Consider the following 15,043-nt stretch of genomic DNA (forward strand, 5'->3'; position numbering starts at 1 on the left):
GAAAGAGCCCTGAGATCCGCAGCTGGGCACGAGCTCCCACCTGGGAAGGTACAATACAAAGAGTAGTTTATTGTCAGTGACTGGTTGGCCAACTTCACCCATGAGAATGGTTCCAGGAAATAAAAAGCTAACAAAAAGTTGTTGCCATTGTGATATTGGAGTAAGATCCCACAAAATCTTTTAGTGTTTTAGCATTTTGTGCTGGCTGCAAAGCTGCATGGCAATACAGAAAAAACCACCTCAAGCTGCCCATCCCATTCAAATGTCCTTGTGGTAATGTGGTTGTAATCCCTCCTGTCCACCCCAAAACTGCTCCATTTCAAGGAATTTACCTTGTAATCCTGCGTGTAGCCTATTGCAAAGTGAGGAGGAAAACCAGGGAATAACAACACCATATAAATCAGGTAAAAAGAAAGAAAATAATCCCAGAATCGTCTGTCATTTACCTGAAAACAGAAGAACAAAACATTTGTAGAAAACATCCACAATGTAATGGCTGGATGTCACAATTCATCTTACCACATTTCTCATGAAGTACAGGACATTATGAACACAAAGTGGGATTGGAAACCACATCTTGGCAGGAGGAAGGTTTTCCCCAAACTGTGGCCCTGCAAAGTACTTACCACTGGTGAGTAAGAGATGGGTGGTGCAGGTCCCACTCCTCCATCCCAGACTTGTGATGAGCTATCTCTTCCATCAATTGATGGCCCACAGTTTGAATAACACGATGTAGAGAATAAGGAACCTCCTAAAGAAACCCTCCCAGCCACCCTCTCCCTTCAACAGCCCTTGAGACCCATCAGAGAAAGATTAGCTTCAGTTTTCATGAAGTCAAACACGATGGTTCCACAGCCACCACTGAGAAAGTTGTGTCTACAGGTACGGACAGCTCCACATGGCTTCCCATTAAAATCTGATGACTTACTGAGACTTTTAGCAGATTTAAGAACTATTTTCTGACACCTGCTGGCTGCCAAGCTCTGACACTTACAGAGAAAAATGGATGACTCCAGATCCGAATGTGCACGGTAGAATTGAGGGCTGTCAGCAGAGAGTTGCTAAGCACATTCACAAGCACCGGGAAGCAGTTGATGGCCTCCACATGGCATAACACAGTAAACCTGTAGCTCTTCAAAGAGCAAGAAAACAAGATGAAAACTCTTGGCTTTTCTCATCTGCAGGGAAATAGCAGAAAAAGAGCATGCCAGGAGAATCCAGGCCTGAAAGAACTCATTTTGCCTATACTTTGTTTGCTAAAAATGAAATTACTGGGTATTGGAAGTCTATATATCTGTCCTATGAAAATGAAAATTTTGAGATGGAAGAAGAGAGAGATAAAGTCTCCTTTAGAATGTAGTTTACCAGTTAAAGCACTTCCAAATCTTTGTACCTGTGGGCCTTACTCATTAAGACCATCCCACAGGTAGACCTGATGGAGGCATTTTGCTTAATTATTCAATTGCTGTGAAGAAACATAAGGAAGAGAACAAAAATCCTCACCTGGCCTTTGCGAGACACTTTTATAGCCCCATTGTGTTTTAGCTCCTCTGTGACATTTTCCTCGCTTGTTATTTCCACTGTGAGATCTTGGCTCTTGAGCGTGCGGATAAAGTCTTCAATGCCTCTGCCTGGTGTGAAAGCCAAAAGCAGAGGAGTCATAATACTGAACAACAAGAGCTTTTGAAGGGTTGTTTTGTTTTTGGGGTTTTTTTTGTGGTTTTTTGGTTGTTTGTTTTTTTTTTTTCAAAATCCATGGTCACCAAACAAAACCAGAGAAAGTCTAATAACTGTGGATGTCAGCAGATATGTGGTGGATCATTACACATTAATTTCTGTGAACTTAATGGATTTCGGTCTCATTGACTGAATCTTGCATTGTCATTTTCTTTTTCTGCCTTTGCTGAGTTACTGCAAAATGTATTTTCCTTGCTGATGGTCTGATGAAGCTGACAGTATCATCCTCTGGCAAAATTACATTGAATAGCTTCCACTCATAGGAATGTTGAAGGTAAAACTCTGGAAGCAGACCATGAATTTGACTCAGCATTAGTGAGCCCTTAGTGGAGCATGGTACCTGGTTTGAGGATCCCACACTCTGAAAATGCAGAAATTGTTCAGACCTGGATTTGGGGCAGGGAAAGAACTGGATCCCTTCTAACCCCATCTGCTACAATATCCCTTTTCACATCTCATTGCATCAGGATCTCACCAGCCACTGAAGCCAAAGTAGGGTTCATCCACAAAATACAGTTTCTGTACTCTGCTGTCACTAGAACCTCCATTATCCCTCGGATCCCCTCCATCCTACAACCACCTGCTCTCCACTTATTTTCCTTTGCAACAGCAAGAAGCCCCAGAACAGGAAAGGGTGAGGAAAGGCTCATTCCCCTCACCCGTGTTATTGTGGACCAGGAGGCTGGTTGTGTCCGAGTGAATCCTCTTCCCCAGGGGCAAGAAGTACCGTGCAGATGAGAGCTCCCAAGCGCTCACACTCTGCCAGGCAGCAACCAGGGACAGTTGCAAAACCAGAGGAAGCAGAAAAACCACACAGAGCAGCAAACTACATTAAGAGAGAGATGAATAAACACTCTGAAAACAGATATTCAGCAGAATGTATTTGCATATTTGAAATGGTGGACCCAGATTACCCAACCCTTTTCCTGTTAAAAATTTTTGGTAATTTTATTTCCAGAAGTCTCAAACCTTGATTATTCACAAAGACTCTCAAGAATTTAGCAGGGAGAGGACCTCAGATCTGGAGTGCTCAACTTTTTAGGGCCATGAAATACCTTTCAGACTTTCTTAAGATAGAAGTTTTTCATAAATCAGCATCTCCTTTCTGTTTCTTGTGCCCCACCAGGAAATGCCAGCACGGCAGATTGAAAACCAAATGAGGGGCCAAATGAGTTCAAACAATGGCAACATGAAAGAAATCTAAACAAATAATTGATGAGGAAGTCTGAAAGTAGTATTTTTCCCTACTCTCTCTCTACACAGTAGTTTATTTTAAAACTTCCTCCTCTATCTGAAATGAAAGTGTTTCTAAGGAATTCTTTTCTTCAGGAAGAAAATGGGTTTCCCTTGAATAAATCACTCAGCTTAGAAATGAAAATGCACAAAAGGGAGATTTTATATTGCTGGCACTGGAAAAGAAGCAGCTTTCCTCTCCTCCGAGGGCAGAGTACCAAGATCATTCATAGCCAAGTTCTGATATCAATTAATCCAAAAAGCTTATCAAAAGAGGGGTGTGAAAGTTGATCCCCCTGTTGTGACAGTGTCCAAAGAGAATCACTTTGGTACTTACATTGACCGCAGGTTGTTCACCGAACTCGTAAGCTTTAAGAAGTGCACCCATGCCATGGCAGAGACCTGCTGCCTCCAGAGAGCCAAACCATCAACTGCCACCTCCCTGGTGTTTGAGAGCAACAGCGAGCCAGGCTCCGTCTCGTCAGGGCACAGTGGTCCTGCTTCTGCCCACTCCTCCCCAGGGACACGTTCATCTGCAGAGTTTTCCACATGTGTGTTTACATCTGAGATCAGCTTGTACATTGCAATGTGTAAAAAATTAAGAGCCACCTTGTAATGAGCTGTTGGAGGCATGTCCATGCAAAGCACCCATTCTCTTTGGCTACAGATAGTGTGTTTGCAGCCATAACTGTACCTTCGTGATCCACTGTGGCTTCTTCCTCCAGTTTCAGGAAGACATCCTCCAGGGTTGTCATGCTAACTCCATAACTGATAATTCCATGGTTGGAGCAGCTGTCAAGGCCACTGAACAGATCTGCAGGACAGAGAAAAGATGAGTGCCTCCAAGGTTCCAGACATAAGCTTGTATCTATCTCCAGGCTAGACTTCAGTTCATTTGAGTCAACCTGACCACAGCATCTCCAGTCACAAGGAAAATGATAAAGCAGCAAACTGCCAGGACACAAAGGGTCTGGAGGAACACAAAACTGACACATTCATAGCTCTTTGAGGATGTTTTTCTATTTAGCACCAAAATTTCAGACTATACATCTCTGAGGCAGTAGGGCTATGGGACTATCAGACTAAGTGTGATGGACACCATGAGTGAGGGTCTGCATGGTGTCACTGCAGGGAAGGAGCAGTACTGGCTGTATGGAATTTTCTCTTGTCACTATCTTCTCTTTTAATAGAAAGAAAAATAAACTCTCCATAACAATGCAGCCCACCTTAACCTGCGAGGTTTTTCATCACAAACAGTAGAAAAACATTCGTTGTACATTTTGATCTTAAACATATGGATGCTAAAATTGAGGGGAGAAAACCAAAATGCCACAGTTCTAAAGTCCTTACGTGACCCCTGTAGAAGATCTCCCTCTTCGTTTCTCCTTCCCTACATTTGTGATTATTTTTTCTCTATGGATAATTCTAAATTATTTTAATATACATTACCTGGGAATTTATTCACGTTTTCTAATGGCAGTTTATATCTCAGCTCATATTGACTGTGTCCTGAGAATATGACATTGGGGATGTACCGTTTAACCAGAGATGTCACTTTCTCTAAGTCACAAGACTCATTGACGTGGAATCTGTTCAGTTGAAAAGAAAAATAAAATTCAAATGATTAGTTTAGAAAAAACAAAGAAAACCAAAACCCAAACAAACAACCAAAATCCATTGTGTTTGCTAGGATGCATAAAAAGAAGATTCCAGCCCACTTCATTCCTTACTCTGGAGCAAAGTGCTGCTTCAGTTAATTGAACTGAATATTAATTCAGTTGATTTTCTTGTTTTGATGACATCTCCTCTACGGTTTCCCCCTTACAGTCATTCTGGTGGTTCCTTGTACATGAATGTTCTCAGATACTGTTTTTTGGGGCTGAGGTAGATACCTTAAATGGTAGCCTATCCCCCATTTTTTCTTCAAGAACAGAGAAGAACCAACACACTTCAGCCTCCCATGTGAGATAAAAGCCTTGCGGTCTGGAGAAAGAAAAAGCCAAAGGAATTTTTACTGTAGAGCAACAGCAACTCAAACCTTTTTTTTGCAACTGAATCTCACATGGATTTTCTCCTCCAGGGTTATTCTGTAGAGATGCTACAGGCTACACCTGTGCTTACCTGCGAGGAGATCAGCCTCGTCCATGAACTGGGTACTCAACAGGATCACCCGTCCAGCTCTGTGCTCCTTGAGGAAACTCCACAGCTGGTGCCTGGAAAGAGGATCCAGCCCAGCTGTTGGCTCATCCAAGAACAAAATCTGCAGAAAGGATGAAATTGGATATTATTTGTTGCTGGAGCAATTTCATGTCTTTTGAGTTTGGTGTTCCCCTGAAAGCCTCAGGTCCTGAAGGCAAGAGACCCAGGCCACCTTTTAGGCAAGGGTAATTATTCTGGGTGCTGTGCAGAGGTGAGGGAACTATCTATCCTCTTTAAAACTAGGCTAGAAAGATGAGTTATGAATTTAACAAAATGAAATGATTAAATTTATTAATTTTAGTAAATATGAGCACCTTAAAGAGGTCTGAAATCATGGGAGAACTTGTGGCCAAGTGCATGTGTAAGGTTTTAGTTATGTTGGTCCTGAATATTCCCTAAGTTGCAGAGCTGTGCCTGCTGCTTTACCTGGGGGTTTCCAAGCATGGCTATCCCAATGGATAACTTCCGTTTTTGCCCACCACTCAGTTTCTCAGCTTGAGTATCTTGAACATCACTGATATCCAGAAGTTCCAAAATGTTTTTCACCTAGAACAACACAAGGATGTTCATTCCCAGCACGAGTTGTCCTTCCATCCTTTGTTAGCCATGCAGGAAATTGAAGGCACAGTTTCTAAAAGCATGTAACTGAAGTCTATCTCCTACCCAAACTCACCCACCACCAGCAGGAGCAGCTGCTACAAGGGCTGCTACATCCCCACATCCCCTTGGGTTGAGCAGAGGAGTCATGGTGGTTACACCAAACCCGCAATCTTGTCTGCTAACCTGGTCAAAGCTAGACAGTACCTTCAGTTTTCAGAAGACACAGCCAGGTGGACCTTTTGAGCTTCCCAGTGCAAAAAGAACCTTTACTGAAATGCGGGATTTGCCTACAGACTCACGTTGCTGCACAGCGATGTGTTACAGGGGAACATACACTTACCTCTTGCTCTACATCTTTGGAGTTGATGCCCTTGATTTCTGCAAAAGTTTTCAAATTTTCTTTCACTGTTAAGACTTCAAACTGTGTGTTGAATTGTGGGCAAATACCAACCATCTCTCTAATCTCTTCCCTGTCTCCTGTTTCAGAGAGCTTGTAGTTGTAGATAGTTGCAGAGCCTGTTTACAGGATTCAATATGATGAGGTGGAACAAATTCATCTTCACAGCTTTTTAATCAAGCCCACCCCATCCCACCATTTGCCATCTTACCTTCAGAAGGCAAAGTCAGTCCACCGAGCACATTTAACAGCGTTGTCTTTCCAGACCCACTGTGGCCAAGTAAGGCAGTGATCTGACCCTCATAAATATCTAAAGACAAACCTAGAACACAACCAACACCAAGTTTGGGAAGACATGAGGTCAACTTACTGTTAAAGGTAAAGCAAGACAAGTCAAAATGTAGAAGAATTAAGCAGTAATAATTAATCAGAAGGGCATTAACCAGATTGGAGTAAAGTTCTGTCAATCTGGAACTAAAGGTGTAAGAATCTTCTCTGTATTCAGCAGAAAAGACAATAGAAATACAATAGAAAATAAAGTCATTCTTCTCTTTACTCTTATTAAAACCAGAAAATCAATAAAACCTGAACAAAATAGTGAGCAGTTGCATCAATTAATATTTTACATAATTTTCCAAGCAATGTAAGTTGTGGTTTATTTCTTTGAATGACTGAAATGTTCATGCAACTGTTTCTACTCGTTAACAGGAATCAATATCACAGCTTTCATACCTCTTAAAGCTTCTATCTTCTTGCCTTTCTTTTTATATGTTTTTTTAACATTGTTGAGTCTAAAAAAAAAAGGTAAGGAGGATATTATTTCTGGGTTCCTGTAAATACCTTTCCCTGGTGCCATTTTTTATTCTTATGGGTCTTAATTTAAAATGATAGAAGTGGCATGAAAAGTAAGAGGTACTGGGAAGTAACCCTGAGATTCAGCAGGGTTTGGCACGCTCTATACACAAACATGAACATCACTACCTGACAGATGATACTGGAGCACCAAGCCTTGCAAAGACAAGGTCAGGTCCATTGCTATTTTGGAATGGCCAAGCCCAGATGGCTATTTTACAATGGGCTACCCTCTGCATTCTCCTTGTTGTCCCTAATGGACATTTAACAGAGTCCACAGCAAAGTTGTTTAAAACCTACATTTATCTGAATTTCACCATTAGTGACCAGCCTGAATTATCTATTTATCTCATCTGCATCTTATCTCTGATTTTTATCTGTGAAACAAAGTGTTTTGCAGGAACTTCGAGAACATGAAAACTGCCTGAATAAGTCAAAACAAAGCTGATGGCATAAATGATGGTCTTTGGGAGTATTAAACCCAAGCTACGCAACTCAAAAAGCATGAACAATCCTTCTCTCTTAACCTGATGGCCTCCTTCCCCATGAATTCGGGGGGTACTGGCTCTACGTCATCACCAAGGAGCTTCTCAGGGCTCTTTGTAGTTTGGGGCATCTCCCTGGTGGATCCTCTCTTGCTTCTCAACCAGTATGAGGGCTTCAGGCAGAAAAAAGGGGAATCTGGGATGCCGTATTTGCCTGACAGGAAAGCAGAGAAGATGATCTGTCATTAACTAAAGCCACAACCAAGAAATCAGCCTAGAGGAAACGTTTAGGAGGTTCTAATAAGTACTTCACTGCTTCAAAACTGGTATTTTGTCCAGTTAAAAATGAGGTTTGGAGCTGAGGTAGATGAGACAAGAAGCTTGGCTTCAGGGTTATATCCAATGAATTCAATATTTTACTTAATGAGTTAAAATATTATCCCACACATTATTACACTGTTTTCTCACAATCAGTTCAACAGCAGTATAATTAGACAGAAAAAACACTAAATTCTTTGTCATCTTTGATTTGGGAATTACCAGTGTTTGCCTGGGGTAGAAAAGTCACTCAGTGACATAATACTTTTTTTTTTTAGTCAAAACCTATTTTGGTTGACTGAGAGAATGGAGCAGCCTATAATTTCCTTCTGGAGCTACTCAGTCCATATAAATTAAAAGTATAAAAGAAGAAAGTATGATCATAAGCAAAAATCATACCTACCTGGTAGAACTTTGTCGAAATACAGAGCTAACAGCATGTACAAGACTGAGTCAAAGAGCAGCATAATGTAAGTCAAAAGTAAAAAGTATGATTCCTCCATAATGTTAGAAAAAGAGAAACCCATTCCATATTTTTCTAAATGGAAAACCTGAAAAATAAAGGACAAACAACAAAAATTTTAAGACTGGAAAATTAGGCACATGGCATCAAACCATGGATGCAATTTGTTACCCTAGAAATCATCTGCAGCACTGATCAATTTTTCTTCCTTTCTTTTGAGTGAGGATGGGAAATAAACTTACTTCACACAGAGATTTTCATTAAAAATTTTCCAGAACAGTCCAGAAACAAAAGAAAAGATCAGAGTTTCAAAGAAAATCATTCAAGAAACATGACATGGCCACCCGTGATGTGACAGAGTCAAGGCAAAGACACTGTAATTTGACACAGTGATTGATTTAACCATATGGTAAATCAGCATGAAACAGTTTCTTTTTCAGCTGGGGTAGAAATTTCTCCCAGGCAGATTTTTTTTTGTGTATCAGGAAATCAAATATTTAATAATTTGAGCTAGAATGTGTCGCTCAGAGCTACAGAAACACGATCGACGGAAAAATGGGAAACTGCACAGAATTAGCCAAAGTAAGGATGGTCACAGCAGAAACGTCAAATTGTATTTGCACAGTTTCTGTTGCCAGGAAGAGTTCCTGCAGCAAGAGGGGAATGACCGGGTGTGAAGAGCTGATGTCCCCAAGTCAACTCCTGTCTGCCTGGGGTCCAACCCCAGTGGATAATGGTGCTGTTGTGTGCAGCGATGGGCTTCCTCCAGTTTGTGTGGACGTTACAGAAGTGCACAACAGCAGATTATTTGTGACAAGGGCCATGGTTTTCTTTGCATTCATTGACTCTTTAAATGAGGAAATGAGACAGGGGTGTTGGAGTTCCTCTTTGCTGCCCAACAGCAGCTCAGCTCACATGGAGGTTTCAAAACAGGAGGTGGATATGAAGTAAATGTACCTGAAGATTTTACAGCTGTGGAAAAGCCAGTCTTTTGAAAGGAGGACTATGATTTCCTATGTCTTTTTCTATCAGCAAAGTACAGCAGGGCTTTTTAGTGTCACAATCTGTCACAAAGTGTACTCTGTCTCCCCCGAGAGGGCCCAGGACAACAAGCTGTTGGAAAGGTTCAGCTGCAGAGATGGTGCTCCATACCTTTGCAATGCCAACGTTGAATGCAAAAGGGCAGAAGAGAGAGAGAAACCACTGCAATGGATCCGGAAGATTTTCTATCAGCACAGCGAGGCTCAGGCATCCAAAGAGAAATGTGATGAAGAACCCCATGGAACTGGCAAGTTTGGAGGTCCTTAAGAGGGAGCAGAGCATGAACACCAGGTGTATCTGTAAGAACAGAAGTTTCTTTCAATAACTGAAGGAAATAAATATCTTTAACAGTAGGACTTCCATTTGCCAAGCAAACGGATCTCTCATGAGCTGGGTCCATGTAATAAAATACACTAAAGTCCTTCTTAGTGGGTTGATCTGAATTTCAAATCAGGTCTTTTGTAGCCAACCTACTGCCTGTCAGACCTTCAGGCTGTAAAACTGGCCACTGCTGAGTCAGAGAATCCACTTGGCTATTTCAATGATTAGGACCATACAAAGGACCATCCTGAGCACTGTGCAAAAGGCTCTGGAGTAACATTTAGGCTCATCAACATAGTAATAAATCATGTGGAAAAAGAGTTCGGCTGTAAAACCTGACTTACACATGCTAAGCCATACAGGAAAAACAGCAGTAAGATCGCAGGGAAGCTGCTGAGGTAGAAAACATCCTGTACCAGGAGAGCTGTCAGCAGGCAGGAGAGGACCATCACATAAACAGCATAAGGCAGACTCCAGGAGAGCCTGAAGATAGAAAGGTGCCATTACACTTTTGTTTAATTAAGAACTGTTGTTGCAGCTTCATCTACATGGCAGAACCACTTAAAATATCTCCCAGGGTCAATTCATTCACATCAACAGAAAGCATGACCCACCTCAGGAGGAGATACCCAAGGAAGAAGCATATGCTGCTGCCATATGCTTCTGGTTTGTCCTTAGAGTACTGGAGAAAACTCATTTAACTTACAAATTGACTGTGCAAGTGCCCAGGAGTATACTGATGTTTTGCAAATAGATACTTTAGTTAAAAAAGAACTCACCAAAATGCAATATCCTGCAGCCCCATCGTCTTCATCAATACTTTGAGCTTCTTCCTTTCTCTTGCAACATTAATTGATAAGAAATACATGAACGGAGAGAAACACATGACGATAGTAATCATGAAATGACTGTACTGTAATGTAATTGAGAAGATGACACTCCGGGACTTCATACGGACACCAGCAATTGAGTTCATTTCTTCCCAAACAGAATGATTTGCCACCACCTAAAGGAATTCAAGGTTGACATCTCAGTATTTAGTTTATTTTCTACAGTAAGAAGTATTTATATAAGGAACCTTCTGATTCATCATCCCTAGATTTACTTTTTAATGCAGCTTTATAGAAAACATCAACAAGTAATAAAATAAAACCCTGTGGGAAGGGTTTATCCAGCTCATTTGTGTGTCTGCACCTTGGCTAGACTTCCTCCCTTGTCTATCGAGAGAGATAAATCCTTCAGCTCTCCCAGAGGTAAGGATCCAGGCACACAAATGACTCACATTCCCCAGGGTCCCTGGAGATGAAAGCAGCCTGGAGAGCTGGAGGTGCACAGCCAGGTGGAATGACCCCTACCTTGGTGTATTTTTGAGGAACAGTTTGGGAATGAAGGACAAGAAATGGCAGACGTGCCTACTTTGAAACCAAGTCATCCAGCAGATATTCATACCACCCCAGTCTCCTGCAAGAATTGCCTTTTCCTTAGAATCTGAGAAATGCTCTAAATCAAACAGTGGTGTTAACACTTGGTTCCCAGCCTTTAAGAGAAATTGCCATTTTGAAGAGTAACAAAAGTTAGCACAAATCTTCAAAATTAATTTGAGAGCAGTCATTTTCTGCAGGAACTGCTGATTGCATTCAGGTTCTCACTGTTGCTGCCAGTAATCCTCAGACAGCTGAGGATTTTAAAATACTTATTTTCCTGCAGAATTTTCTGACAAGCCCATCTCCTTGCTATTGTCACTGAACAATTTGTCTTTCCTAGTAGACCGAGTTTAAAATAAAAAGACACCTACATCCGTTCCTAAATTCCATTTACCTCTATAATAGCAGCATCGATACTGGACTGCAGGGACAGGAAACCTTTGTACCAATACCTTGGGCTGTAACAGTACCGCGATGAGAAATTGAAACAGCTATCTGCAAGGAGGAAAGGTTAAGGGCATCACAGGTAAAAGCAGCAAAACAGAATTGGTTTTCACTACAGAAGCTGAAGATAAGCATGTGTATGTATTATGGGAAACTCTTCAAATGGACAGTGGCCCACTGACAAAAAGGAAATTAATATTTTATTAAATCATTTAACTCCTGACAAAAATAAAATTAACAATTTATCAAATCATTTAACTACTAAAAAAATAAAATTAACCATTTATTAAATCATTTAATTACTGAAAAAATAAAATTAACCATTTATTAAATCATTTAACATATATAGATTATCCCAACAAAGTGATGCCTATCCATGCCAGACAATCACCCACCCATAAACTGTCATTTTCTATTACCTATGTATCCAAAGTTGTCATTTGGAATAACCACATTCCCAGTTGGAAACCTGAGGTGATAGGAGAAATTGTTTTTAAATACAACCCCTATAATTTCATTATTTGAAATCCAGGCTTCTTCCAGGGCTTTCTCATTGTCCAGAGCCTCTAGTTTTATACCTGCAGTAAGAAAAAATATTGCAATGAATTTCTGTAGGTCTGGAAATGTGTGCACAAGCACTGGGAATATATTCTGCTTTTTTAATATTGCAATTCCACTTCTTCCAGTTCTCGTCACTGAGCAGGGTGGCACCTTAAATACTTAAATACCTCTAAATACTTCCTAGTTTGTCACTTAGGAAGAAGTGAAACTCAAAAGAATGACCCACTGTGTCTTAATAGTATTATTCTACAAAAGCAGAGCTTTACAGTTCAGAAGTACAGACTAATCTTGCTGGTGATTTAAATACTAGAGAAGAAATATTTGTGAGAATGAAGGATCTGGGGTGAATTTTTCCTACTGACCAAAGATACTGGAGAACCACTAAAATGTAACATATAATAAGCTAAATAATGACAAAGCTAAATATTTAAAGGGCAAAACATACCTGTCATTACAGAGTTCAAGGCCACTTTGTTCATTATCTGCCTTGTGGTCACGGTGACGGGTGTAAAAGCGATGGTGACCCCCGTGGCATTATAGGCAGGATCATCTAACTGCCCGAGGTAGCTGAACGGCACTTCGGGGTAGCGGGTGTTCATTATGAACATGGACACGATGAACATCAGCGGCAGAAAGAACAGAGACAGCATCCACTCCTAGGTAAGGGGGAGAATGGAGAGAATTTAATGATATCAAAGTGTAAGAACTTATGCTCTGTGGGATTAAAATATAAACAAGTGTTACTCAGTCACACCAGGTTCTTAGTTGTCAACTAACTAGCAAGGTCTTTGCATTGTTCACATCACCTGAGGAAATTTCTCTGCTCAAAGAGCCCATCTGTGCTCTCGTACCTCACATAAGAGACAGAAATATTATCAGTTAAAAAAGTAAAGTCTTGTAAAGTGTTTATTCCCAGTCAGGGCTTTCCAAACGTGTTTTAATGTTCAACTTCACAAAATGAAATTGAGGTCTAGGGGAAGGCAGGGACTGTCCACTCTTTAGCAGTTAGTTTCTCACTTTTTCACTATTTTCACTTACCTGAAAACTCTGCATCTTCATCCTCCACTTGACAAGTAGATTTTTCCACAGAAGAATTTTAGTTTGCTGGAATACACTCATATTTCTCTGAAGCGTCTTCATCTTTGAACCTACAAATAAATTTTTTAAAAAAATTACTTTCAAATGTAACAAAAGGTAGGACAGCTGAGACTGCTGGTATCTGCACAGCCCTTGCACGTATGCACCGTAATACTTGATTTCCCTTTTTGCTGCAACACAGACGACCTGTGTTGAGCACAAACCAGCCCTGTAGCACAGCTTCTAGCAGTGAGGAATCAGGAGATCTCCTCATCCTCAACAAACACACTCCCAATCCTTGCAGTTCAGCACCAAGACACTGATTATAACCAGAATTTCATGCTTTCATGCTGTAGCATGGTAAGGCTGGGAGGAGTTATTTATGAAATAAAAAAGAGAAACATCACACTACATGACTTAAATGTCTTGGGTGGCTTTAATATCCAAGAATAAACAACAACATGGTCGATTACAATCAACAAAATCTTTTTCCTTTTATTTTGTAACGTGCTATAGGCTTCACACCAAGATGTGTTGAGCAACCCCTGGCTGCGGTGTGAGCTGAGCTCATACGGAAAGAAGTGTTGATTGAAGACAACTCGGAGCTATGAGAGAACAAATTCTTGGAAGTGCATTTGGAGAGCTGTCACTGTCAGGGATATTCACAGGAAATGAGAGAGAGACAGCCTTGAGCACGCGTTGGTGTGCGACTCGAAAAGATGTGGCAGCATTTTTAAGAAGATGTGGTCAAAGCAAAACAAGGATTTGTTGCCTGGATTGATGCTGGTGGTGGAAACTTAAATAGGCAAGAAGTGAGCTGTCAGAGTACCTTTTGGAGATGAGATATGTCCATAGCAACGTTAGTCCTTTTGCTCATTGGAGTCATTAATTATTATTTTACTAACGTTGATAAGAACATACCTCCAAAAGTTGGTCTGGTAAGTATTCAAACACAAAAGGGTTACACTCAGAGAGCCAACCTGCTCTGTTGTCACATATGTAGCTAAAATATGCTTTCAGACAAGACCTTGATCTTCTCTAAATGAAGTCTCAGGTAGAAATATCAGAGCATTTATAGACCTAATCCTCTCAAACCTTCCTGTCATACAGAAGGAGGATTTACGTTGTCTCATTCCCTTTGGGGAATGATGCTTCACAGTGCTGACAGGCAAGACAGAGTTGATCTTCCCTCAAATATTTATATTCAGCCCACAGGAGAAGCATGTCTCTTCTGTAATAAGGCAGCAGGCACCAAAATGCTGGAAAAGCAGCTGCAACAGACGGTCTTCCCTGGGTACATGCTGCAAACACGGGTACTGGCATGGCTCATGGGGACAATGGGGCAGGGACATCAGCTCAGTGTCAGAAATCTGCTATTTTGTCATCACTTTCTGAATAGATTTTTCTTTTATTGATGATCTTGTTAAATCCAGGCAAATAAATTGAAATAAAAATTTGAATGTAGCCTGTGCGACCAATCTCTAGACTTCCTTCAGGAGACTGTGAAGTTAAACTTGTAATTGCTTGGTCACTTTTTCACCTAACAGAAGTAAGGTGTAAGACAGCGTGTATCACCCATATGCATTTCCACACCTGAAATGGGATTTGTGTCACAGCTGAAGCAGGTTTCCAGTTTATCCTTCATTTTATTAGTCACATTGGGTAATCTTGGCAAGCTGACACACGGCTGGAATTTCAGCTTCACACCCAGGACATCCCAGTGTCCTCCCCTCAACACGCTTGACCCCCCAACCGCAGAGTTTGGGCAGTTGGAGGGAACTCAGCAGAACTGATCTCATTGATCCTTCAGTATTGCAGGGGGAATTTTTAAGAGGGTAAGGTGGATAGAAGACTTTTAAAATTCAATCTTCAGCTTACACTGCATGTAGGG

The 15,043-nt window shown here is 41.0% G+C and overlaps 1 protein-coding gene across 1 annotated transcript in view; it reads right to left on the reverse strand.

Moving 5' to 3' along the window:
- The window catches only part of LOC104521984 (ATP-binding cassette sub-family A member 10), a 21,291-nt gene extending 8,076 nt beyond the window's left edge, over nt 1-13,215 (reverse strand). The window contains 23 exon segments of the mRNA XM_029084055.1: nt 1-40; nt 333-446; nt 995-1,132; nt 1,504-1,631; nt 2,397-2,563; nt 3,308-3,503; nt 3,665-3,784; nt 4,420-4,559; nt 4,863-4,953; nt 5,092-5,230; nt 5,596-5,715; nt 6,110-6,285; nt 6,378-6,488; nt 6,899-6,957; nt 7,546-7,717; nt 8,225-8,372; nt 9,437-9,622; nt 9,991-10,129; nt 10,426-10,652; nt 11,465-11,565; nt 11,934-12,092; nt 12,521-12,731; nt 13,114-13,215. The exon segment at nt 1-40 is cut by the window's left edge and continues 164 nt beyond it. Of these exon segments, the coding sequence (XP_028939888.1) occupies nt 1-40; nt 333-446; nt 995-1,132; nt 1,504-1,631; nt 2,397-2,563; nt 3,308-3,503; nt 3,665-3,784; nt 4,420-4,559; nt 4,863-4,953; nt 5,092-5,230; nt 5,596-5,715; nt 6,110-6,285; nt 6,378-6,488; nt 6,899-6,957; nt 7,546-7,717; nt 8,225-8,372; nt 9,437-9,622; nt 9,991-10,129; nt 10,426-10,652; nt 11,465-11,565; nt 11,934-12,092; nt 12,521-12,731; nt 13,114-13,215 (3,184 nt within the window).
- Between the last annotated feature and the right edge of the window lie 1,828 nt (nt 13,216-15,043).

This window comes from Antrostomus carolinensis, unplaced genomic scaffold, assembly GCF_000700745.2.
Source record: "Antrostomus carolinensis isolate BGI_N321 unplaced genomic scaffold, ASM70074v2 scaffold24903, whole genome shotgun sequence".
Taxonomy (NCBI): domain Eukaryota; kingdom Metazoa; phylum Chordata; class Aves; order Caprimulgiformes; family Caprimulgidae; genus Antrostomus; species Antrostomus carolinensis.